This window comes from Doryrhamphus excisus, chromosome 4, assembly GCF_030265055.1.
Source record: "Doryrhamphus excisus isolate RoL2022-K1 chromosome 4, RoL_Dexc_1.0, whole genome shotgun sequence".
Lineage (NCBI taxonomy): Eukaryota > Metazoa > Chordata > Actinopteri > Syngnathiformes > Syngnathidae > Doryrhamphus > Doryrhamphus excisus.
This window is the reverse complement of record NC_080469.1, coordinates 25,619,457-25,645,259: the sequence shown is the minus strand read 5'-3', so window position 1 is coordinate 25,645,259 and position 25,803 is coordinate 25,619,457. Positions and strand designations below refer to the sequence as shown.

General features: G+C 37.4%; 1 protein-coding gene across 1 annotated transcript in view; it reads right to left on the bottom strand.

Annotated features, from left to right (window-relative positions):
- Window positions 1–25,803, bottom strand: part of LOC131127881 (uncharacterized) — a 97,196-nt gene that overhangs the window by 12,179 nt on the left and 59,214 nt on the right. The window contains exons 15-38 of the mRNA XM_058070188.1: window positions 24,747–24,821; window positions 24,456–24,675; window positions 22,595–22,822; window positions 16,250–16,391; window positions 16,009–16,178; window positions 14,724–14,839; window positions 14,491–14,654; window positions 12,510–12,660; window positions 11,076–11,144; window positions 10,884–10,973; window positions 9,437–9,577; window positions 9,116–9,351; window positions 8,959–9,044; window positions 8,845–8,883; window positions 7,165–7,206; window positions 5,957–6,083; window positions 5,783–5,879; window positions 4,780–4,923; window positions 3,222–3,299; window positions 3,045–3,122; window positions 1,447–1,467; window positions 1,251–1,286; window positions 1,095–1,127; window positions 671–895 (exon numbers count right to left, since the gene is read on the bottom strand). Of these exons, the coding sequence (XP_057926171.1) occupies window positions 671–895; window positions 1,095–1,127; window positions 1,251–1,286; window positions 1,447–1,467; window positions 3,045–3,122; window positions 3,222–3,299; window positions 4,780–4,923; window positions 5,783–5,879; window positions 5,957–6,083; window positions 7,165–7,206; window positions 8,845–8,883; window positions 8,959–9,044; window positions 9,116–9,351; window positions 9,437–9,577; window positions 10,884–10,973; window positions 11,076–11,144; window positions 12,510–12,660; window positions 14,491–14,654; window positions 14,724–14,839; window positions 16,009–16,178; window positions 16,250–16,391; window positions 22,595–22,822; window positions 24,456–24,675; window positions 24,747–24,821 (2,808 nt within the window). The remainder of the gene's footprint in view (window positions 1–670; window positions 896–1,094; window positions 1,128–1,250; window positions 1,287–1,446; window positions 1,468–3,044; window positions 3,123–3,221; window positions 3,300–4,779; window positions 4,924–5,782; window positions 5,880–5,956; window positions 6,084–7,164; window positions 7,207–8,844; window positions 8,884–8,958; window positions 9,045–9,115; window positions 9,352–9,436; window positions 9,578–10,883; window positions 10,974–11,075; window positions 11,145–12,509; window positions 12,661–14,490; window positions 14,655–14,723; window positions 14,840–16,008; window positions 16,179–16,249; window positions 16,392–22,594; window positions 22,823–24,455; window positions 24,676–24,746; window positions 24,822–25,803) is intronic.

The following is a 25,803-nucleotide window of genomic DNA, read 5'->3' as shown; positions in this document are numbered from 1 at the left end:
AAGCACACACCCGTGGACACCAAGTACACACTCACTAAGTATGCACTCATGGACACCAAGTACACACTCACTAAGTACCAAGCACACACTCACTAAGTACACACTAATGGACACCAAGCACACACACACACTCATGGACACCAAGTACACACTCACTAAGTACCAAGCACACACTCACTAAGTACACACTCATGGACACCAAGTACACACTCACTAAGTACACACTCATGGACACCAAGTACACACTCACCAAGCACACACCCACCAAGCACACACCCGTGGACACCAAGTACACACTCACTAAGTACACACTCATGGACACCAAATACACACTCACTAAAGTACACACTCACTACACGGCCAGGGACACTAAGTATACACTCATGGACACCAAGTCCATTAAGTACACCCTCATGGACAGTAGTAGGTACATTAAGTACACACTAGGTATGCTAAGTACACACTCATGGACGGTAGGTACACCAAGCAGACGTTCATGGACACTAAGTACACACTTGTGGGGACTCGTTTGGGTCAAACAGCAGCCTACGGTAGTTGAGATGCTTGTTACCACGGTAACGGTCACCAACCAGCACCGACGCAAGCTACAACAATTCCTTGCTATTACTCACAAACACACACACACACACGAAAGCGTGACGCGACCGACCTTCTCCTCTTTCTCTTTGTTGTCCACCTGAGCGAGGGCGGGACAAAAGAACAGGAAGTAGTTTAAGTTCCCGTTTCCTTCCTTCCTCCTTTCCATCAAAAGCCAACATCCGAGCCCAGCCTCGCTACAGACCATCCCATCATGACACTTTGGAAGCGGCGAAGATGCTAACGCTAGAAAATGGCCGCCTCTTACCTCAGAACCTTCCGAGTCGGAGCAGCCGGACTGAGTTTCGAAAAAACAAAAAAAGTCCAATGAGACAAGAAAAACGTTGAAATGGTTTTTAAAAAAAATAATAATGAGCTTTAAACGCTCACCTTGGACTCCTGTGACAGACAGGAGGATTAGTCCCGCCCCCAAAGAACAGCATGAATGAAAGTGATGCTTGAATGTACTTCATTTGCATCATCATTAGCATACCCACCGTGTCATCCTCGCCTGCATTGTCCTCTACGGCCTGCAGGGGGCGGTGCAGTCAAAGGACAAAAAGCCACATTGCACATAAAAAAAAAAAACAAACGTCCCCCAATCATCTTTGCTGCTTTAAATACGCGTCATGTGACCTGACGGGTGCACCCACCTCCTCGTCAAGCTCCTCCTCTCCCTCGTTCTCCAACTTTTGGGAAGAGTTTCCATGCGGAAAAATCATCAAATGTTTACTGATGGGAATTTGGTCATACACATATTGTATATACATATTATATATTACGTATTACAGGGAATAAAGAGACTCTACTGGGGGGGTCTGGGAAGGGGGGGGGTGCTTAAAAACATACCTTCTCTTCCTCAGCTGTAAACTGTGAAGATAAAAAAACAAAAAAAATAAAAATAAAAAGTTAAAAATTGCTTAAAACTGTCTTGTTAATTGGGAAAATCACTTTATTGCCAGTTTGAATCATATTTTGTATATTTTTATTGTTACAAATATGGAGTAGAATGTCTTCATTCATTGCTTATTAATGTTCATTCATTTTGTATATTATTTTGTATATATTAGTGCTACATATGAGTAGTTATATATTTTATATTTATAAATATTTTATATATTATTTTGTTTTTTATTTTATTTTATTGATATATATTTTTTATATAATATTTGTACATGAGTAAATATGTTGCAGTAAGTGCTAATTAATGTTATTTACTTTATTTTTTTTAATATTATTTTGAATATATTATTGGTATATATAGTGTGTTTTATTTATTTACTGTATTTATTTTATATATTATATACATTTGATATATTTAGAGCACGCAGTGGTGTAGTGGTTAGCGGACGCCACGGGTTCGAATCTCCACTAGTAAGCATCATCAGTATTTGTCAGGAAGGGCATCCGGAATATGATATTCTGTATGGAATATCCTAAATATCAATATTTCTGATAGATATTTTTGACCATGTGATGTAATTTGCCCAAATAACATAATAATATTCCAAATAACCTGGAATATTAGCATTAGCATGATTATATTTCCCAGTGGAGAGGAGGAGGAGGAGGAGGAACAGGAAGCCGGCCGAGGAAAAACAAGAAGAAGAAGAAGACGGGAAGAAAAGTAGGAGGAAGAAAACCAGGAATAAGGGGAAAAGAAGAACATAAAAAAGGAAAAATAATAATAAAAAGAAGGAAGAAGGGAGCAGAGAAATGAAAAGAGGGAAAAAAGGGAAGAAGAAGAAGAAGGAACACAGAAAGAAAAGTAGGAGAAAGAAAAACAGGAATAAGTTGAAATGAAGAAGAACATAAAAAAAGGAAAAATAATAACAAAAAGGAGGAAGAAGGGAGCAGGGAAATGAAAAAGAAGGAAAAAAGGGAAGAAGAAGAAGAATAAAAAGAAGGAACACAGAAAGAAAAGTAGGAGAAAGAAAACCAGGAATAAGGGGAAATGAAGAACATAAAAAAGGAAAAATAATAACAAAAAGAAGGAAGATGGGAGCAGAGAAATGAAAAAGAAGGAAAAAAGGGAAGAAGAAGAAGAATAAAAAGAAGGAACACAGAAATAAAAATAGGACAAAGAAAACCAAGAATAAGGGGAAATGAAGAAGAACATAAAAAAGGAAAAATAATAATAAAAAGAAGGAAGAAGGGAGCAGAGAAATGAAAAAGAGGGAAAAAAGGGAAGAAGAAGAAGAAGGAACACAGAAAGAAAAGTAGGAGAAAGAAAACCAATATTAAGGGGAAATGAAGAAGAACATAAAAGACAAAAAATAATAACAAAAAGGAGGAAGAAGGGAGCAGGGAAATGAAAAAGAGGAAAAAATGGGAAGAAGAAGAGGAGGCAAAAGGGACATCAGCATCCGCTCCCAGGGTGGGCGGACACACGCAGCCTTGCTAACCAACGTTAGCGTGTTAGCGGCAGGGGCGTGGTTGTAGCTCACCTGCTTGGCTCCCATGGACTCGAACATCCTCTCCAGCAGGACCCTCATCTGCTGGATGTTGTTCATCAGGACGCACGGCTGCACGCACAACGGATGACAAGACAACATGACAACATGACAACATGGCCGTCCATCAGCTCAGGTCCGTTGGCGCCACTGGCGCCATTGGCGACTCACGATCTTCTCCTTGTCGCAGTAGGAAGGGAAGGTCTTGGCCAGCAGGGCGCAGTACTGCAGCAGGACTTTGGTGATGGTCTGCAGGCCAAAACACACATGCTCAATGCCGATGCTCCACATTCATCCCAATCATCAAGCGTAGAAATAGAGCGGTTAGAGCTAACTACTTCTGAGAGGAAGTGGCTCACCGTGCAGCACATTCAGCGTATATATCATTTACATTATTGGAATATATCAATAATAACATATCAATACGTATATTGGTATTGGAATTACTATGTAAGGAATTACAGTTTTTAAATATTTGAAAACTTGAAAATAAAATAAAACCAAAAAAATATATTATATTATTTTTATTTTAATATTAATTAAAATTCATATTAATATCATAATTAATATCATACATATATGGTGCATATATATAATTTAAATACAAATTACATTTTAAAAATGACTTATATTTTTTGATTAGATATATTATTACATTATATATATTATACATATATATTTGATATTTATTATATATTCTAATTTTATAAACCTAATTCAAAGAATAATAATTACATTATATATGCAGAATATCTATAAAAATTTGTACTGTCAATCGATTAAGATATTTGATCGTGACTAATCAAATATTAATCATTAATCAAAAATATTTAAAAACTTTACAAAAATAAAATAAAACAAAAAATAATAATATATATGGTGTATATATATATATATATAATAATTTAAATACAAATTACATTTTTAAAATTACTTACATTTTTTCATTATATTATATTATACATATATATTTGCTATTTATTATATATTCAAATAAAAAAAAACAAATTCAAAGAATAATAATTACATTATATATGCAGAATATCTATAAAAATTTGTACTGTCAATCGATTAAGATATTTGATCGTGACTAATCAAATATTAATCATTAATCAAAAATATTTAAAAACTTTACAAAAATAAAATAAAACAAAAAATAATAATATATATGGTGTATATATATATATATATATATAATTTAAATACAAATTACATTTTTAAAATTACTTACATTTTTTCATTATATTATATTATACATATATATTTGCTATTTATTATATATTCAAATAAAAAAAAAACAAATTCAAAGAATAATAATTACATTATATATGTAGAATATCTTTAAAAATTAGTACTGTCGATCAATTAAGATATTTGCTCGCAATTAATCAGTTTGACCATATTTAACTCAGAAATAATCACATTTAATCTAAAATCTTTTGGTGGTAATTCCATCCAATTTATGTAAAAGGATATCAATTTGGGAATTATGGGCCATTAATGTAAAACAATACAGTCAGCTAGCATATTTTTGTATGACTATTTTTCTTTGTTATTAGCATATTAGCTCATAAACTCGCCCACAAACTTTCAAACTTGACTTTTTTTATGAATGTTCAATATTGTTTTGAATGTGACTTTGGCCTGTTATTTTTTGTCATTAGCCACGATACATGCTAATGCTAATGCTAACCAACAGGTGCATGTTTGTGTGTGTGTGTGACGTCACCTTGGCAAAGCGCCGGTTGTACTGAGCCACCACGGCGGCGTCGGGGCAGTCCAGCTTGCGGATGATCTCAAAGCTCTGGTTGAGCTGCGTGAAGATGTCCACCACCGAGCTGGAGAAGAGCGCGTGCTCCGACGTGGACTGGAACTGTGGCGGGAAGAGGAACATTCCGTTACGTTTCATTGGGAGTCATCGCCAGGCAAATAGAAGAGAATGGAAAAACTACAAGAACAACAGAAAGAACAGGAAGGAGATACAGAAAAGAGGAAGGAGAAAAACAAGAAAAAGGAGGAAGGAGGAGGGGAAAGAATAAAAACAAAGAGGAAAGAAGAAAAGGGAGCAAAAAGGGAAGCAAATAAAGGAGGAACAGGAAGCCATTGGAGGAAAAGGAAGAAGAAGACGGGAAGAAAAGTAGGAGGAAGAAAAACAGGAATAAGGGGAAATAATAAAAGAAGAAAAATAATTTAAAAAAAGAGAGAGAAGGGAGCAGGGGAATGAAAAAGAGGAAAAAAGGGGAAGAAGAAGAGGAAGAAGAAGGGACACAGGAAAAAAGTAGGAGAAAGTAAAACAGGAATAAGAGGAAATGAAGAAGAAGCAAACATAACAAAAACAGGAAGAAGGGCGCAGGGAAATAAAAGTGGAAAAAGGGGAAGAAGAAGAGGAAGAAGAAGGGACAGAACAAAGAAGAAAAGGAAGAAAGTACAAACAGAAAGAGAAAAAAACAAGAAGAAAAAGTAATAGGAAGAATGGAAAGAAGAACGAGAGGAAGAAGCAAATACAAGCAGGAAGAAGAATAAAAGGAGGAAAGGAGGCAGGGGGAGGAAAAAAGGAAAGAAGATGATGAACAAGAGAAGGAAGAACACAAAAACAGCAAGAAGGAAAAGAAAACCAGGAGAGAAAAAAAGAAGAGGAATAAAGTACAAACAGGAAGAGAAAAAGGAATAGGACTAATGGGAAGAAGGAAGAGGAAGAGGCAGCAAGAAGGCAAGTCGCCGGCAGTCATTACTCCTTCTCTCTTGTCTCTCTCCAGGGCTCCATGCATGAACTCCAAGGACACGTCCTCGTTCTCCGCCAGCCACGCCAGCACGAACTGCAGGAACCATCTGCAAGAACAAGACGCAGGAACCCTTGGAGACGGACGTGGACTGGTGTGGAAGGAGGAGGAGGAGCTCTTACGTACGCCGGGTACTCGGGAACTCCGGAGCTGAAGGCGGGAAGCTCGGCCACGTACTCGTTGTAGAGCCACTTGACCTTGAAGTGGAGGTTCATGTAGTCGGCCGCCTTGCACAGCTTGTGTTTCTCGTGCTCTGTGGAACGTTGGACGTCATGACCTCCACGCTCAACATCCACACAACATCTCCGCCTACGCTGGTGGCTCCTCTAGTAGCTCCTCTAGTAGCTCATCTAGTAGCTACCTAGTAGCTCATCTAGTAGCTCCTCTAGTAGCTCCTCTAGTAGCTATTCTAGTAGCTCCTCTAGTAGCTCCTCTAGTAGCTATTCTAGTAGCTCCTCTAGTAGCTCCTCTAGTAGCTCCTCTAGTAGCTCCTCTAGCAGCTCCTCTAGCAGCTCCTCTAGCAGCTCCTCTAGTAGCTATTCTAGTAGCTCCTCTAGTAGCTCCTCTAGTAGCTCTTCTAGTAGCTCCTCTAGTAGCTCCTCTAGTAGCTCCTCTAGTAGCTCATCTAGTAGCTCCTCTAGTAGCTCCTCTAGTAGCTCCTCTAGTAGCTCCTCTAGTAGCTATTCTAGTAGCTCCTCTAGTAGCTCCTCTAGTAGCTATTCTAGTAGCTATTCTAGTAGCTCCTCTAGTAGCTATTCTAGTAGCTCCTCTAGTAGCTCCTCTAGCAGCTCCTCTAGTAGCTATTCTAGTAGCTCCTCTAGTAGCTCCTCTAGTAGCTCCTCTAGTAGCTCCTCTAGTAGCTCCTCTAGTAGCTATTCTAGTAGCTATTCTAGTAGCTATTCTAGTAGCTCCTCTAGTAGCTATTCTAGTAGCTCCTCTAGTAGCTCCTCTAGTAGCTCCTCTAGCAGCTCCTCTAGTAGCTATTCTAGTAGCTCCTCTAGTAGCTCCTCTAGTAGCTCCTCTAGTAGCTATTCTAGTAGCTCCTCTAGTAGCTCCTCTAGTAGCTCCTCTAGTAGCTCCTCTAGTAGCTATTCTAGTAGCTATTCTAGTAGCTCCTCTAGTAGCTCCTCTAGTAGCTCCTCTTGTAGCTATTCTAGTAGCTATTCTAGTAGCTCCTCTAGTAGCTCCTCTAGTAGCTCCTCTAGTAGCTATTCTAGTAGCTCCTCTAGTAGCTATTCTAGTAGCTCCTCTAGTAGCTACCTAGTAGCTCCTCTAGTAGCTCCTCTAGTAGCTATTGTAGTAGCTCCTCTAGTAGCGACCTCACATCTCCTTACCCGCCTGGAAGTCTATCCTGCGGATACAGAACACTCCACTCGCTGCCGTGCCACCACCATCACCACCATCATCATCACCATCACAGAAAGACAAATGATAGCATGAACAACACACGTGACAATGATGAGAATAATGACAATGATGACAAGGGTGGGTGAAGGTGCTGAGGATGAGGATAATGAAAGGATAGTGAGGGTCACCTGGATGATGAGAGCAGAATGAGGATGGAGAGGGTGATGAGGATAATGAGAGTCATGCCAATTATGAGGATGATGACAATCATGAGGGTATGAGGGTGATGGGGATGATGAAGGTGATGATGATGATGAAACACAAGAGGGTGAGGATGAGGATGTTGGTGAGGGTGATGAGAATGATGATGATGTGATGAGGGTGGTGAGTTTAATGAGGATGACAAGGTCAATGAGGATGACGAGGTGAATGAGGTCGATGAGGTGAATGAGGATGACGCGGTGAATGAGGATGACGAGGGGGATGAGGATGACGCGGTGAATGAGGATGACGAGGTGAATGAGGTCGATGAGGATGACGAGGTGAATGAGGATGACGAGGTGAATGAGGATGACGAGGTGAATGAGGATGACGAGGGGGATGAGGATGACGCGGTAGATGAGGATGACGCGGTAGATGAGGATGACGCGGTGGATGAGGATGACGCGGTGGATGAGGATGACGAGGGGGATGAGGATGACGAGGTTAATGAGGTTGATGAGGATGGTGAGGTTGATGAGGGTCGTGAGATTAATGAGGATGACGAGGTTGATGAGGATGACAAGGTGAATGAGGTGGATGAAGATGACGAAGTGGATGAGGATGACGAGGGTGATGAGGATGACGAGGGGGATGAGGATGACAAGGTGAATGAGGATGACAAGGTGAATGAGGATGACAAGGTGAATGAGGTGGATGAAGATGACGAGGTGGATGAGGATGACAAGGTGAATGAGGATGACGAGGTTGATGAGGATGACGAGGTTGATGAGGATGGTGAGGTTAATGAGGATGGTGAGGGTCAATGAGGGTCATGAGGTTAATGAGGATGATGAGGGTAAATGAGGATGATGAGGTTCATGAGGATGATGAGGTTCATGAGGATGATGAGGTTAATGAGGATGATGAGGTTAATGAGGATGATGAGGTTAATGAGGATGATGAGGGTGATGGCTACAGGGGCTACGGGAGGAGTAGAGAATAAAATATGCCGCCGGACTTTGAGGGTAAAATGTTGACTCAGCACAAAGCAGAGACAGCGCCAGGATGTACCGCTGTTCTTGAACGCAGCGCAAAACATTCATCAACTAGCAAGACTAAGTTCATGTATCACAGACACAAATGTGACTCTGTATTACAAATGAATAATAACAGCACATGATGAAAAGTACACGAGTTTGATGCGTCAGCACGTGATACCTTTACTAACTTCTTCCAAAAGTCGGACGAGCGACAAAGAAGAGAAGAACGTGAGAAGAGATGAAGAATATAGACAGGAAGCTAGCATAAATATACGCTAACTCCCGTCATTAAGTCTTTTCACCGTCGCTAATTTACCGCTTGGTACCACTCAATTAAAACAACACTAATAGTACATGGTGGGGGGGGGGGGGGGGTGGGAGTAGTGTCTAAAAGGGTCAGGCGATGCTAACACGCTAACACCTCACCATCGTTCTTGCGGCAGCGGTCGCCGTTAGCCAAAACTGCTGGGACGTTAGCAGAAGATGAGAAGAGATCTAGAAGAGCTAGATCTAGAAGAGATAGAATGTTCTCCGCCTTACCTTCCAGGGCGTATTTGACGTCCTGAGCGAAGAGCGTCCACATGACCTCGGCGCTGACTTTTCCCACGTTGAGTTCCTGCGGGAACCTGCCATGGAAACGACGGCAAGTGAAAGAAGTGAAAGCGAAAGTAGAAGAATGCAAAGCCATCAGACTGACTGGTTGATGACGGGCGTGTACGAGTTCTTGTCCTCCTCGATGATGGACACGATGAGCGTGATGAGTTTGGGCCAGAAGTCCAGATTCTGGATGCTGGGGCCTTGCTCCTCTGGTGGGTTCTCCTCCTTCTCCTTCTCCTTTTCTTCTTCAGCATCCTGCTCTTCTTCTCCCTCCTCCTCATTCTCATCCTCTCCTTCTCCCTCTTCCTTCCTCTTTTTTTTCTTCGTTGGCTCAGGCTGTAAGAAGAAGAAGAAGAAGAAGAGGATTTACTGGACCAAGATGGCAGCCGGGTCCCAAGGTGTCATGGGGGTGTTGACTGACAGCTGGCACGGCGGGCTGGAACTGTCTGTTGAAGAGCTCCAGGCAGTTGTTGAAGATGTACTCGTAGGTGGAGTTGAGGCAGGCCTTCACGCAGTCCCGCACCACCATGGACGCCCTGGGGGGGCTCTGCAACTCCAAAACCTGGTGGTGCACCCCAAAGACCAGGGAAACCCATCAGGAAACCGCACCGCACAAGTCTGCCTATGAATTGCCTACCTCTGAAAATGCTAACATCGTTAGTATAATTATGTTAGCATGCTAATGTGCTAACATTAGCATGCTAACACCGAGCATGATGCTACTGTCTGCCTAAGTTCATATAGATATTTGTGAAAATTTGCAAAAAATGCTAGTGTGCTCATGCTAGCGATGCTAACATGCTAATACCGCCATGTTAACACCTAGCACAATTGTGGTAAGTGTTCATATACTGTCAGTGTTTACCCATTAAAATGGCTTAACATGCGACTATACTAATATTAACATGCTAGCTAGCAAGATGTGCTAACATTAGCATGCTAACACCGAGCATGATGCTACTGTCCGCTTAAGTTCATACAGATATTTGTGAAAAATTGCAAAAAATGCTAGTGTGCTCATGCTAGCGATGCTAACATGCTAATACCGCCATGTTAACACCTAGCACAATTGTGCTAAGTGTTCATATACTGTCAGTGTTTACCCATTAAAATGGCTAAACATGCTACTATACTAATATTAACATGCTAGCTAGCAAGATAGATACTTCATTGATCTCCGAGAGACATTCACAATGCTAACATGTTAACACTTAGCATGCTAACACCAAACATGGTAGTGCTCAAAAAATTAGAATGGCTAAAAATTTAACTATGTTAATGTTAGCATGGTAGCATGCTAACACCTATCATGATAGCATTCATACCCATGAAAATGGATAAAAATGCTGCTATGCTAATAATTAATAATTAACATGCTAGCAAGATAGATACTTTATTGTGTGGCTACCTACGAAAATAGCAAAATATGGTAAGCTGGTAAGCTGGTAAGCTAACGTTAGCCTGCAAACAATGCTAGCAGGCTAACGTTATGCTAGGTGTTAACCTAGCATAATTATGTCTTCCTGTGAAAAGAGCAAAAATGCTAGGATGCTAACAATGCTAACATGCTAGTGTTAGTGATCATGGTGTTTGTGTGTCTACCCATGAAAATAGCAAAATATGCTAACATTACTGTTAGCATGGTAGCCTGCTAACACCTACCATAATAATGCCTACCTATGATTGTTAATGTTAGCAGGGTAGCATGCTAACACCAAGCATGACAGCGTTTATATGCAGGAAAACGGCTAAAAATGCTACTATACCAATATTAATATGCTAACGCTAGCATGCTAACAACGCTCGGTGGAGGTAATGACAAATAAAAGGTGGCAAATTGAGTACTTGATGAAAAAAAACAGGTCTACCTTCATCCTGAAGAAGGTGATGCTGGTCAGGAGGTCCACTGTGGACTTGAGATCACCCAGGCGGGGCTTGCTGCTGGCGGGGAAGTTGTTCTGAGAACGCACACGCACGCACGTGTTATTAAGTGTGTAATAATCATATAGAATAATCATATAGAAGGTAAAACAAAAAGAAAGGCGATGGCGCTCCCTCACCCTGTACATGGAGAGGTCGATGCGAAGGGAATTGTGCAGCTGATCCAGAAGTTTGACAAAGCGATCTCTCTGTTGGCAAGGAAACCACAAAATCAAGGACAAATGGACTAATTGGTGATTATTCAAGAATGGAGGATAAATGGTGGCGCAGTACTGAGCTCCAACCAGTGGAGGCGCTGTGGATTCAGCCTGAACAGGTTTTTGCTATTCTGACACTATTTATATGATTATTTTCAGATTTAGCTAATATTGTCATTGTCAATTTAAATTTTTTACCATTTCTTTTTTGATTAATTACTACTTATATGCAAATATGGACATATTCCCAACTTGTAAATAATTTTTTTTGCGGGTGCATCCATTTTTAAATGTTTTTTTGTTTGTTTTTTTTCTTATAAAACTATTTATTATTTTTATTTATTTTTAAATTCTTGTTTTTTGTAGAATTATTATTATTATTATTAATTACCTTATTACATTTTGATACACATTTATTTTACTTGTATACATTTTAAAATATTTATTTCATATACATTTTTCCCAGTATTTGTCATTTTTTAATTTTTATTATATGTTTCTTAGAATTATTTTAAACTTATTTAGTCACTATTCACCTCATTAAAAATTTTTTTTATTTATTTCATTTTTTTCAGTATTTATTTATCAATATTGAAATTGTATTACTTTTGTATTATCCTTATTAAATAAAAAGTCACTACTTATTTAAATTTAATTTGGGTGGTATTTTTCTGTATTTATTTAAAAAAAAATGTTTAAATTATTTTTTCCTATAATTATTCAAACATTATTTAGTATGTACATTATTTAAACATTTTGTGATATTTATTTCATCTATATTTCTGTATTTTTCAGTATTTATTTTCATTTTGTTATAATAACTCCTATATTATTTACTCATATGATTATTGTTCATTTGCTCCAATGTGAATTATTGTATTGTTCTTGCATCACTTTTGATTGGCCGGCCAAAAAAAGGTGGTTGCTTAGCAACAAGGTCGTTATTTCTTTCTTTCTTTTTTTTTTTTTTTTAAACTGGAGGGTTTCCCTCTTTTTTTAAGCCGGGATGAAAGCGCAAACAATGGCGGCGTTACCTGGCAGCGCAGACGGCACCATCTGCCAAATACACAACTTTCACTTCCTGTGTGTGTGTGTGTGTGTGTGTGAGTGTGTGTGTGTGAGTGCACTGTAACACACGAGCAAACATAAGCTCGGTGTGTAAGGAACATACGCTGACAGCCAAGCTGAAGTTTTGGAAAGTAGAGAGAAAAAAAAATCTTGTTGCCATGGCAACCAGCGACATCAAACGGGCTCAATGTTGCGAATGCAAACGCCAAACGTGACCCAACCTGCTACACCGTTTCACTTCTTTTTACACTTGAAACATTTCCACCCTGCCCAAGCCACGCCACTCACCCCGAAGTTGGACGCGGCGAACCTGGCCGGGGCCGAGACGTTGGAGGTGGCCGTGGGGTGCGCGTAGAAGGCGTTGATGTTGGCCAACAATGTGCTCATCACCGCCGGCACGCCTGGCAACATGTACTTGGACGACAGGCAGGAGAAATGTCTGAGGACGCACATGAACGCCGCCGTCATCACGGAAGCCATCTTTCATCTTTTACTTTGTCTTTTACTGCATAAGTGCACACTTGCATAATTTCACTTTGTCTTTTCAGTGCCTTAGTGCACACGTGCATGTCTTTTACTGCAAAAGTGCACACTTGCATACGTACACTTTGTCTTTTCAGTGCATAAGTGCACACTTGCATAATTTCACTTTGTCTTTTCAGTGCCTTAGTGCACACTTGCATACGTACACTTAAGTCTTTCAGTGCATACTTGCATACTTACACTTATGCCTTTTGAGCGCACTCGTGTGTCTTTCAGTGCATAAGTGCACACTTGCATGTCTTTTACTACATAAGTGCACACCTGCATAATTTCACTTTGACTTTTCAGTGCATAAGTGCACTCTTGCATAATTTCACTTTGCCTTTTCAGTGCATAAGTGCACACTTGCATAATTTCACTTTGTCTTTTCAGTGCCTAAGTGCACACTTGCATAATTTCACTTTGTCTTTTCAGTGCCTTAGTGCACACTTGCATACGTACACTTAAGTCTTTCAGTGCATACTTGCATACTTACACTTACGCCTTTTGAGCGCACTCGTGTGTCTTTCAGTGCATAAGTGCACACTTGCATGTCTTTTACTACATAAGTGCACACCTGCATAATTTCACTTTGACTTTTCAGTGCATAAGTGCACTCTTGCATAATTTCACTTTGCCTTTTCAGTGCATAAGTGCACACTTGCATAATTTCACTTTGTCTTTTCAGTGCCTAAGTGCACACTTGCATAATTTCACTTTGTCTTTTCAGTGCCTTAGTGCACACTTGCATACGTACACTTAAGTCTTTCAGTGCATACTTGCATACTTACACTTACGCCTTTTGAGCGCACTCGTGTGTCTTTTAGTGCATAAGTGCACACTTGCATGTCTTTTACTACATAAGTGCACACTTGCATAATTTCACTTTGTCTTTTCAGTGCCTTAGTGCACACTTGCATACGTACACTTAAGTCTTTCAGTGCATACTTGCATACTTACACTTACGCCTTTTGAGCGCACTCGTGTGTCTTTTAGTGCATAAGTGCACACTTGCATGTCTTTTACTACATAAGTGCACACCTGCACAATTTCACTTTGTCTTTTCAGTGCATAAGTGCACACTTGCATAATTTCACTTTGTCTTTTCAGTGCCTTAGTGCACACTTGCATACGTACACTTAAGTCTTTCAGTGCATACTTGCATACTTACACTTACGCCTTTTGAGCGCACTCGTGTGTCTTTCAGTGCATAAGTGCACACTTGCATGTCTTTTACTACATAAGTGCACACCTGCATAATTTCACTTTGACTTTTCAGTGCATAAGTGCACACTTGCATAATTTCACTTTGCCTTTTCAGTGCATAAGTGCACACTTGCATAATTTCACTGTCTTTTCAGTGCACACTTGCACGTCTTTTAGTGCATAAGTGCACACTTGCATACTTACACTTAAGTCTTTCAGTGCATAAATATAATTTTGCATGTCTTTCGGTGCGCAAGTGCACACTTGCATACTTACACTTACGCCTTTTGAGCGCACTTGTGTGTCTTTCAGCACATAAGTGCACACTTGCATGTCTTTTATGGCATAAGTGCACACTTGCATAATTTCACTTTTGTCTGTACTTATACTTATCTAGTCTGTTGAGTGCATAAGTGCGTTCCATAAGACCAAGAGAACGTCATCATTTCCAAGACCATGCCTGTCATAGCTCATGGCAGCCCCGCCCACCGAACATCTCTCCCACACTTCCTGTCCGTCTGGCGCGTGTATGTTTACGTACGTCATGGCCTGGTAGATGGGCTCCACGCCGTACCGCATGGCGAACTCGTCCACCACGTCCTGCTGCACCTCGTCAAAGTAAACCTTCCAGGCGTCGTCGCTCTGCGCCGAGGGGATCTTCACCACGCCGCCCCCCTCCACGTCCGTCACGTAGTGGAAGACGTTCTGCGACGACACCAGTCACGTTAGCGCGTTGCCACGTACGGCCGGCCGAAAGAGATGCTTTGCGGTTACCTCGTGGAGGCACGTGTACTGCACGTGGTACGGCGCCACCTTTTCCTCTCCTTCGATCTCCACGCTGATCTGAAGGCGAATGGCGCCCGAAACCGCCGACTTGTCGGTTCTCTTCTCTGGAAGCGTCCACAAAAAAAAACACACACAGCAAACCGCAGGTAAAAACTTTGTATACTATCGTAACCATGGCGACAGAGGTCACCGCCGGTGATTGTTAAGGCAAAGTGCTATACTATTTTGATTTTTATATATTTTATTTTATTAATATTTTAATACATTTGTAATTATATTATGATGTATAGATTTTCATTTTTGTCATTTAAATTTTTTTTAGTATTTATTATTATTAAAGTACTTACACTGACATATTTTTAAAAATAAATAAAAATTATTGGTAATTTGGATTTTTATTCACTTATTATTTATTATTATTAGTTAAAATTAATATATAATAAAATTACATTTATATGTGTATATATATATATATATAACATTTTATGTCAAGAATATATAATTAGTTTAATTAATTATAATTATTTCCATTAATCATTCAACATATTACATTTTAACATTCTATTCATTTATTTTATGATTTAATATATATGTTAATATATTTACATTGCATTTCTGAATATGTTTGTATTTATCTTTTGAAATTTTTTTACATTAAAAAATGTAGTTATTTAAATTAAATTCTCAATATTCATATTTTTATTTAAATTATACATTATTCATTATTTTTTAATTTGATTTTTATTAATTATTTTATATATTATTTATATATTATATTTACATAATTATATAAAATGTTAGTTCAAGTATTTTCTATTCTAATTATTAATATTCTAAAATATAGAAAAATATATGAATGATTAAAATGATAGAGCATATCATAACTTAATATTATCAATTAATTAATATATGAATAAATATGATATTATTTCACTAAATATATGATATAAATGTCTTTTTTATATTCATTTATTTGAATAAAATGTTATGAATATATTTGTAATTAATTTATATGACATATCAAATTAATAATGAATGACATATTTATAGGGTCCAGTTGAATAGATTTATGAATATGAATATTTATTTATATGAATATTTATGAATATTTTCTAATATTAGTTGTAATCCACGCCTCCATGGCTCTCACGTGAGACGTCATTGTCTCAGCTGTACCTAATGAAGCGACCCGTCCACATTCATCCATGTGCCCAGGTCACCATGGCAACCCACACAAACACCAGCAAAGCAAACCAGCGTGGTCCGGGCGTACCCAGGTTGTACCAGACGTCCATCTCCCCGCTGAGGGTTCGGACCTCGATGATGCTCTGGCCCAGGAAGTCGTCCGACTCCCTCTTCAAGCGCTGCTTCACCCTGGACTTGATGTCGTCGTCCTCGTCCCAAACGCGGAGCTTGACGCGGTCCGACGAGTTGTGGCACTCGCTGTCGGAGACGTGACAAGTGGTCACACGGCGCACAGGGGACACGGGACGCGGGCGGGTACCGGGACTTACAAGCTGAACTTCTCCTCCCAGACCGGGTTCAGGTTGCCGTAGATGGTCTTGGTCCGCTTCTTGGTCTTGCCCACCTGGATGGTGACGTACGGGTCGCTGGAACCAGTCCTGTCCTTGGCCTGGAGACCCTGGGCGCTCACCACTGGCACGCACACGCAGGGAGAACACCGACGTGCTAATTACGTTAGCACAACAAACACCTACTCTTGGTTATGCTAAGGGATGCTAACACTTGACATTCCATGCCTTTATGCAACACACCATGCACACTCCACATTTGCAGCTAATCATTTCAACCGCAGTTTTAGTTGTTGAAAACTTGTTTCCGGAAATGCTAATTTGATTTAGCTTTGCTAAAGTGCTTCCCAAAATGGCAGTCTTTTGACTTTTGCTAACATGTTTCCTGAAATGCTAATTTGATATAGTTTTGCTAATGTGTTTCCCAAAATGGCAGTCTTTTGACTATTGCTAACATGTTTCCTGAGATGCTAATTTGTTTGCTAGTTTTGTTAGCATGTTTCCTGAAATGTACATTTGTTTAGTCTTGTGTAAACATGTTTCCTGAAATGCTAATCAGTTTTGAGTTGTTGCAAACTTGTTTCCAGAAATGCTAATTTGATTTAGCTTTGCTAATGTGTTTCCCAAAATGGCAGTCTTTTGACTTTTGCTAACATGTTTCCTGAAATGCTAATTTGTTTGCCAGTTTTGTTAGCGTATTTCCTGAAATTTCTTTAGCGTTTGGTTAGCGTGTTTCCAGTAATGCTAATTTGATATCGTTTTGCTAATGTGTTTCCTGAAATGCTAAACGGTTTTGAGTTGTTCCAAACTTGTATCCAGAAATGCTAATTTGATTTAGTTTTGCTAATGTGTCTTTTGACTTTTGCTAACATGTTTCCTGAGATGCTAATTTGTTTGCCAGTTTTGTTAGCGTATTTCCTGAAATTGATTTCGCGTTTGGTTAGCGTGTTTTCAGTAATGCTAATTTGATATTGTTTTGCTAATGTGTTTCCTGAAATGCTAAATGGTTTTGAGTTGTTGCAAACTTGTTTCCGGAAATGCTAATTTGATTTAGCTTTGCTAAAGTGCTTCCCAAAATGGCAGTCTTTTGACTTTTGCTAACATGTTTCCTGAAATGCTAATTTCCTTTGAGTTTTTTTCGCGTATTATTAGGTTCCTGAAGTGACACTTTCTTTCGCGTTTTGGTTAGCATGTTTCCAGTAATGCTAATTTGATATAGTTTTGCTAATGTGTTTCCCAAAATGGCAGTCTTTTGACTTTTGCTAACATGTTTCCTGAAATGCTAATTTGTTTGCCAGTTTTGTTAGCGTATTTCCTGAAATTCCTTTCACGTTTGGTTAGCGTGTTTCCAGTAATGCTAATTTGATATCGTTTTGCTAATGTGTTTCCTGAAACGCTAAACGGTTTTGAGTTGTTCCAAACTTGTATCCAGAAATGCTAAATTGATTTCGTTTTGCTAATGTGTTTCCTGAGATGCTAATTTGTTTGTCAGTTTTGTTAGCATATTTCCTGAAATGTACATTTGTTTAGTCTTTTGTAAACATGTTACCTGCTAATGCTAATTTCCTTTGAGTTGTTTCGCGTATTGTTAGGTTCCTGAAGTGCCAATTTCTTTTGCGTTTGGTTAGCATGTTTCCAGGAATGCTAATTTGATACAGTTTTGCTAACGTGTTTCCTGAAATGCTAATTTCCTTTGAGTTTTTTTCGCATATTATTAGGTTCCTGAAGTGACACTTTCTTTCGCGTTTTGGTTAGCATGTTTCCAGTAATGCTAATTTGATATAGTTTTGCTAATGTGTTTCCCAAAATGGCAGTCTTTTGACTTTTGCTAACATGTTTCCTGAAATGCTAATTTGTTTGCTCGTTTTGTTAGCATGTTTCCTGAAATGCTAATCAGTTTTGAGTTGTTGCAAACTTGTTTCCAGAAATGCTAATTTGATTTAGCTTTGCTAAAGTGCTTCCCAAAATGGCAGTCTTTTGACTTTTGCTAACATGTTTCCTGAAATGCTAATTTGTTTGCCAGTTTTGTTAGCGTATTTCCTGAAATTTATTTCGTGTTTGGTTAGCGTGTTTCCAGTAATGCTAATTTGATTTCGTTTTGCTAATGTGTTTCCTGAGATGCTAATTTGTTTGTCAGTTTTGTTAGCATATTTCCTGAAATGTACATTTGTTTAGTCTTTTGTAAACATGTTACCTGCTAATGCTAATTTCCTTTGAGTTGTTTCGCGTATTGTTAGGTTCCTGAAGTGCCAATTTCTTTTGCGTTTGGTTAGCATGTTTCCAGAAATGCTAATTTGATACAGTTTTGCTAACGTGTTTCCTGAAATGCTAATTTCCTTTGAGTTTTTTCGCGTATTATTAGGTTCCTGAAGTGCCACTTTCTTTCGCGTTTTGGTTAGCATGTTTCCAGTAATGCTAATTTGATATAGTTTTGCTAATGTGTTTCCCAAAATGGCAGTCTTTTGACTTTTGCTAACAAGTTTCCTGAGATGCTAATTTGTTTGCCAGTTTTGTTAGCGTATTTCCTGAAATTTCTTTCGTGTTTGGTTAGCGAGTTTCCAGTAATGCTAATTTGATATTGTTTTGCTAATGTGTTTCCTGAAATGCTAAACGGTTTTGAGTTGTTCCAAACTTGTATCCAGAAATGCTAAATTTAGTTTTGCTAATGTGTTTCCTGAGATGCTAATTTGTTTGTCAGTTTTGTTAGCATATTTCCTGAAATGTACATTTGTTTAGTCTTTTGTAAACATGTTACCTGCTAATGCTAATTTCCTTTGAGTTGTTTCGCGTATTGTTCGGTTCCTGAAGTGCCACTTGATTTCGCGTTTGGTTAGCATGTTTCCAGGAATGCTAATTTGATACAGTTTTGCTAACGTGTTTCCTGAAATGCTAATTTCCTTTGAGTTTTTTCGCGTTTTGTAAGGTTCCTGAAATGCCATTTTCTTTCGCGTTTGGTTAGCGTGTTTCCAGAAATGCTAATTTGATTTAGTTTTGCTAATGTGTCTTTTGACTTTTGCTAACATGTTTCCTGAAATGCTCATTTATTTTGAGTTTTGTTAGCATGCTTCCTGAGATGCTACTTTGTAACCAAAATGCTGTCTGCACCACATCAGACAGATGTAGCGTGTTTGTAGCGCTAGCCGGACGAGCAGGCTAAAGGCTTGATGATGTCCTTCTATGATGATTGATTAGCGGTGAGTTGACATTCATGCTAGCCTTTCAAACGTATTTCCGATGCGTTTCTAACTAGCATGCCGCACTCGAGCAGCAGGACTCACGGATGATCTCAGCATGAATGAAATTTCAAAAAGCGCGAGCCCGACTGATGTCTCCTCCTTGACAAGGTGTGATGGTTGCCATGGCAACGCCGCTGTCGCCACACGGGACCGTGTGTCTGGTCGCTTTGGTAACGCCGACTCTGGCGGATTCTCGGAAGGCAGCGAGTCTGTCTTTTGTATTTTGTTAGCTTCCTGAAATGCTAATTCATTTCAATTTTTGTTAAGGTCTTTCCTGACATGCTAACTGTCCAGGTTTTGTTAACGTGTTTCCTGGAATGCTAATTTGTTTTGTATTTTGTTAGCTTATTGAAATGCTAATTTAATTAGAGTTTTGCTAACGTGTTTCGTGACATGCTAACTTTCCAGGTTTTGTTAACGTGTTTCCTGAAATGCTAATTTGTTTTGTATTTTGTTAGCTTCCTGAAATGCTAATTCATTTTAAGTTTTGCTGACGTGTTTCGTGACATGCTAACGTTTTTCCTGACATGCTAACTTTCCAGGTTTTGTTAACATGTTTCCTGGAATGCTAATTTGTTTTGTATTTTGTTAGCTTATTGAAATGCTCATTTACTTAGAGTTTTGCTAACGTGTTTCCTGACATGCTAACTTTCCAGGTTTTTATTAACATGTTTCCTGACATGCTAATTCATTTCAAGTTTTGTTAATGTCTTTCCGGACATGCTAACTTTCCAAGTTTTGCTAACGTGTTTCCTGACATGCTAATTTGTTTTGTATTTTGTTATCTTCTTGAAATGCTAATTTAATTAGAGTTTTGCTAACGTGTTTCGTGACATGCTAACTTTCCAGGTTTTGTTAACGTGTTTCCTGACATGCTAATTTTTTTCAAGTTTTGTTACTGTCTTTCCTGACATGCTAACTTTCCAGGTTTTGCTAACGTGTTTCCTGACATGCTAACTTTTCAAGTTTTGTTAACGTGTTTCCTGAAATGCTAATTTATTTCAAGTTTTGTTAAGGTCTTTCCTGACATGCTAACTTTCCAGGTTTTGCTAACGTGTTTCCTGGAATGCTAATTTGTTTTGTATTTTGTTAGCTTCTAGAAATGCTAATTTACTTAGAGTGTTGCTAACGTGTTTCCTGACATGCTAACTTTCCAAGTTTTGCTAACGTGTTTCCTGAAATGCTAATTCATTAAGTTTTGCTGACGTGTTTCGTGACATGCTAACGTGTTTCCTGACATGCTAATTTTTTTCAAGTTTTGTTAATGTCTTTCCGGACATGCTAACTTTCCAGGTTTTGTTAACGTGTTTCCTAGAATGCTAATTTGTTTTGTATTTTGTTAGCTTATTGAAATGCTAATTTACTTAGAGTTTTGCTAACATGTTTCGTGACATGCTAACTTTCCAGGTTTTGTTAACGTGTTTCCTGAAATGCTAATTCATTTCCAGGTTTGCTGACGTGTTTCGTGACATGCTAACGTGTTTTCTGACATGCCAACTTTCCAAGTTTTGCTAACGTGTTTCCCGACATGCTAATTTTTTTCAAGTTTTGTTAATGTCTTTCCTGACATGCTAACTTTCCAGGTTTTGTTAACGTGTTTCCTGGAATGCTAATTTGTTTTGTATTTTGTTAGCTTCTTGAAATGCTAATTTACTTAGAGTTTTGCTAACGTGTTTCATGACATGCTAACTTTCCAGGTTTTGTTAACATGTTTCCTGACATGCTAACTTTCCAGGTTTTGTTAACGTGTTTCCTGAAATGCTAATTCATTTTAAGTTTTGCTGACGTGTTTCGTGACATGCTAACGTGTTTCCTGACATGCTAACTTTCCAGGTTTTTATTAACATGTTTCCTGACATGCTAATTTTTTTCAAGTTTTGTTAATGTCTTTCCTGACATGCTAACTTTCCAGGTTTTGTTAACGTGTTTCCTGGAATGCTAATTTGTTTTGTATTTTGTTAGCTTCCTGAAATGCTAATTTACTTAGAGTTTTGCTAACATGTTTCCTGACATGCTAACTTTCCAAGTTTTGCTAACGTGTTTCCTGACATGCTAATTTTTTTCAAGTTTTGTTAATGTATTTCCTGACATGCTAACTTTCCAGGTTTTGTTAGCGTGTTTCCTGGAATGCTAATTTGTTTTGTATTTTGTTAGCTTATTGAAATGCTAATTTACTTAGAGTTTTGCTAACGTGTTTCGTGACATGCTAACTTTCCAGGTTTTGTTAACATGTTTCCTGACATGCTAACTTTCCAGGTTTTGTTAACGTGTTTCCTGGAATGCTAATTTGTTTTGTATTTTGTTAGCTTCCTGAAATGCTAATTTACTTAGAGTTTTGCTAACGTGTTTCCTGACATGCTAACTTTCCAAGTTTTGCCAACGTGTTTCCTGACATGCTAATTTTTTTCAAGTTTTGCTAACGTGTTTCGTGACATGCTAACTTTCCAGGTTTTGTTAACGTGTTTCCTGAAATGCTAATTCATTTTAAGTTTTGCTGACGTGTTTCGTGACATGCTAACGTGTTTCCTGACATGCTAACTTTCCAGGTTTTTATTAACATGTTTCCTGACATGCTAATTTTTTTCAAGTTTTGTTAATGTCTCAACTGACATGCTAACTTTCCAGGTTTCCTGGAATGCTAATTTGTTTTGTATTTTGTTAGCTTATTGAAATGCTAATTTACTTAGAGTTTTGCCAACGTGTTTCGTGACATGCTAACTTTCCTAATTTTGTCAACGTGTTTTCTAAAATGCTAATTTGTTTTGTATTTTGTTAGCTTCCTGAAATGCTAATTTACTTAGAGTTTTGCTAACGTGTTTCGTGACATGCTAACTTTCCAAATTTTGTTAACGTGTTTCCTAAAATGCTAATTTGTATTTTGTTAGCTTCCTGAAATGCTAATTTACTTAGAGTTTTGCGAACATGTTCCGTGACATGCTAACTTTCCAAGTTTTGTTACCGTGTTTCCTAAAAATCTAATTAGTTTCAAGTTAGGCTAACGTGTTTCCTGACATGCTAGTTAGTTTGGAGCTAGTCAACATGTTGCCGATTTTAAGATGTTCTACACCATCTCCGTGGAGAAGTCCCCTACCGTTGATGGTGATCCGGGCCGACCACTTGGAGGTTCCGTCCAGCACGTTCTGCTTGATGTTCTTCATGTGCTGGCCGTGGAGCATCCTGGTGACGTTGAAGACCCGGCGGATCTCCTCAAATATCTCCGGCTTGTTCCTCTCGCGTATCTTCATCCTGTCCTTCATAGCCGTGATGATGTGCTGCGTTCGGTCCTCCGCTCCTGTCTTGGAGCTCTTCTCCGCCGCTCCTGAGGAAGACGGAGGTAGGGTGAAGACGTTTTTTTCATCGTTGTGACCAGGCGTCGTGATCCCATCAACTTAACCTTTAACCTTGACCTCCACTCAAGAAACAATCACGTTGAAATTTAAAAAATGGGGGTTTTGGGACCCCCCCTCCCCTTCTTACTCATTTCCTTAACAGGACACCTTCAGAAAAATTCTCTAAAATTATCTTTGGACATACATATAATATGTCGATAATAATATATATATCTATAATATGTCTCATGTTTCAAAAAATGTTACGCAAAAACATACATTAAAAAAATGTATGCAAAAAATAAAGACTGTAATAAAAGAACAAAATAAATACTAAATAAGAAATATTTAAATAAGTTTACAAAATAATAAAAATTAAAATTAAAAAAGTAAAATTACTTAAATAGGTGTACAATTTTTAAAAAATAAATATGAACAATTTATAAATAAAAACAAATAAATAAACAAAATAAATAAAAACAGACCTAAAACCATAGAAATAATAAAAACTAAAGTTTAAGAAAATTACGATGTTAAATGATTTTTAGAAACTGTAATTTTTAAAAATAAATAAAAAAATATTAAAATAGAAAAAATCCTACAAAATAAAAAATAACTTAAAAGTGTAGAAAATAATGAATAAAAGTGTTAACTGATTTAAGTAAGTGTACAAAATAATTACAATACTTCCACATATAAATTACGTGTAAAAGTATAAAAATGACCAAAATAAAAGCATAAAAAAATAATAAAATATATAAATATTTATTGTAATAATAACTACAAATAATAAAGAACAAAAACAAATAATTAAATGACTTAAGTGTAAAAATACAAACACATAAAAAGTAAAAGAATAATTTAAAAAATTACCAAAATCGCTTAAAAGCATGACGAAAGAATAATAAATAATAATAATAATAATAATAATAATATTTAAATGACTTAAGTGTAAAAATACAAACACATAAAAAGTAAAAGAATAATTAAGAAAAAATACCAAAATCCCTTAAAAGCATGACAAAATAATAAATAATAATAATAATAATAATAATAATAATAATAATATTTAAATGACTTAAGTGTAAAAATACAAACACATAAAAAGTAAAAGAATAATTTAAAAAATTACCAAAATCCCTTAAAAGCATGACAAAAGAATAATAAATAATAATAATAATAATAATAATAATATTTAAATGACTTAAGTGTAAAAATACAAACACATAAAAAGTAAAAGAATAATTAAAAAAAATACCAAAATCCCTTAAAAGCATGACAAAAGAATAATAAATAATAATAATAATAATATTTAAATGACTTAAGTGTAAAAATACAAACACATAAAAAGTAAAAGAATAATTTAAAAAATTACCAAAATCGCTTTAAAGCATGATGAAAGAATAATAATAAATAATAATAATAATAATATTTAAATGACTTAAGTGTAAAAATACAAACACATAAAAAGTAAAAGAATAATTTTAAAAAAATACCAAAATCCCTTAAAAGCATGACAAAATAATAATAAATAATAATAAAAGTAATAAAAGCCTAAAACTAATAAAAAGAAATAAATATTCTGCCGGGGGGGGGGGGGTGGCGTGACCCCTTGAAACTCACTCTGCAGGCAATCGGCATTGAGCAGCTCCTGGCACTTCTCGTGAACTTTGACCCCGCACTCGGCACAGCGCATGCCTTGCCGGGCGATGCCCCACAGCAGGCCCTCGCACTCGTAGCAGTAGGTGGGCGTGGTGGCCGTCCACACCTCCAAATGGTGCGGCGTGGTGCAGGAGATTGGGTAGATGAGCGCCTGCAGCGTCTTCTTGTACACGTGGCTCTTCTGCGGAGACAGCGAGAGAGCGTTTCAAACGCTCCAACGGGTCAAAAACGGCGGAAACGCGGCGGACTCACAAGATCCTCGTCCTTCAGGGACGCCCGCGTGGCCAACGTGTGGGACAGGCCGGCCTTCCTGGACTGGATCATAGTCTGACGGGACACAGGCGGGACACGTTCAACACGTTTCTCTCGTATCCGCGACATCTTCGAGTGGCTCTTCGCTCAACCTCTTCTCCGCTTTTTTACACTTATCGAAAGAACAAAGCGTCCGCAACATCCTGATGCTACGTTCTTTACAGGCGATGGTTTTGGAGTTGGACACATACACGACGCCGGGGGGGGGGGGGGGGGGGGGGGGGGGGGCAAGCTCTCCAAAGTCTTTCCAACTTCAAGAAAAAACTGCATTGCAGCTTTGAGCGAAAAAGCCAATTGCTAGCATCAATTTCTCTCTTTTTTCCCTCGTTTTTGCTATTTTTTTACCCCCAAATATTTCATCTTTTTTCTCATATAATCTTTGGAATTTTGCTCTTTGGAATATTGTGATTTAATTCTCATAATATTTGGATTTTATTCCCATAATATTAATTTTTTTTCCCCAAGCAATGTTAATTTGCTCAAAATTACAAATGTATTTTGTTTTGTTTTTCTCATAATATGATTTTAATAAAAGCACAAACATTTATCAAAGTAAATAAAAATTAAAAAAAATACAAATCAAAAAATATTATAAATAAAAGTGTATGAAAGCATTTAAATAAATAATGCAAGTGTTTTAAAAATGACTTCAATAAAGTAAAATAAATAATACAAATAAAATAGTAAACAATAAATAATAAAAAATAGTATAAATTCTAAATATAAATAAATATATGAATAGATATCTAAATAAAGAATAATAATTAATAATCATAATAATAATAGTAATAATAATAATAATCATAACAATAACAATAATAATAAAACAAAAAATAAAATAATAAATAATAAAAAATAGTATAAATTCTAAATATAAATAAATATATAAATAGATAACTAAATAAAGAATAATAATTAATAATCATAATAATAGTAATAATAATATAATCATAACAATAACAATAATAATAATAATAAAACAAAAAATAAAATAATA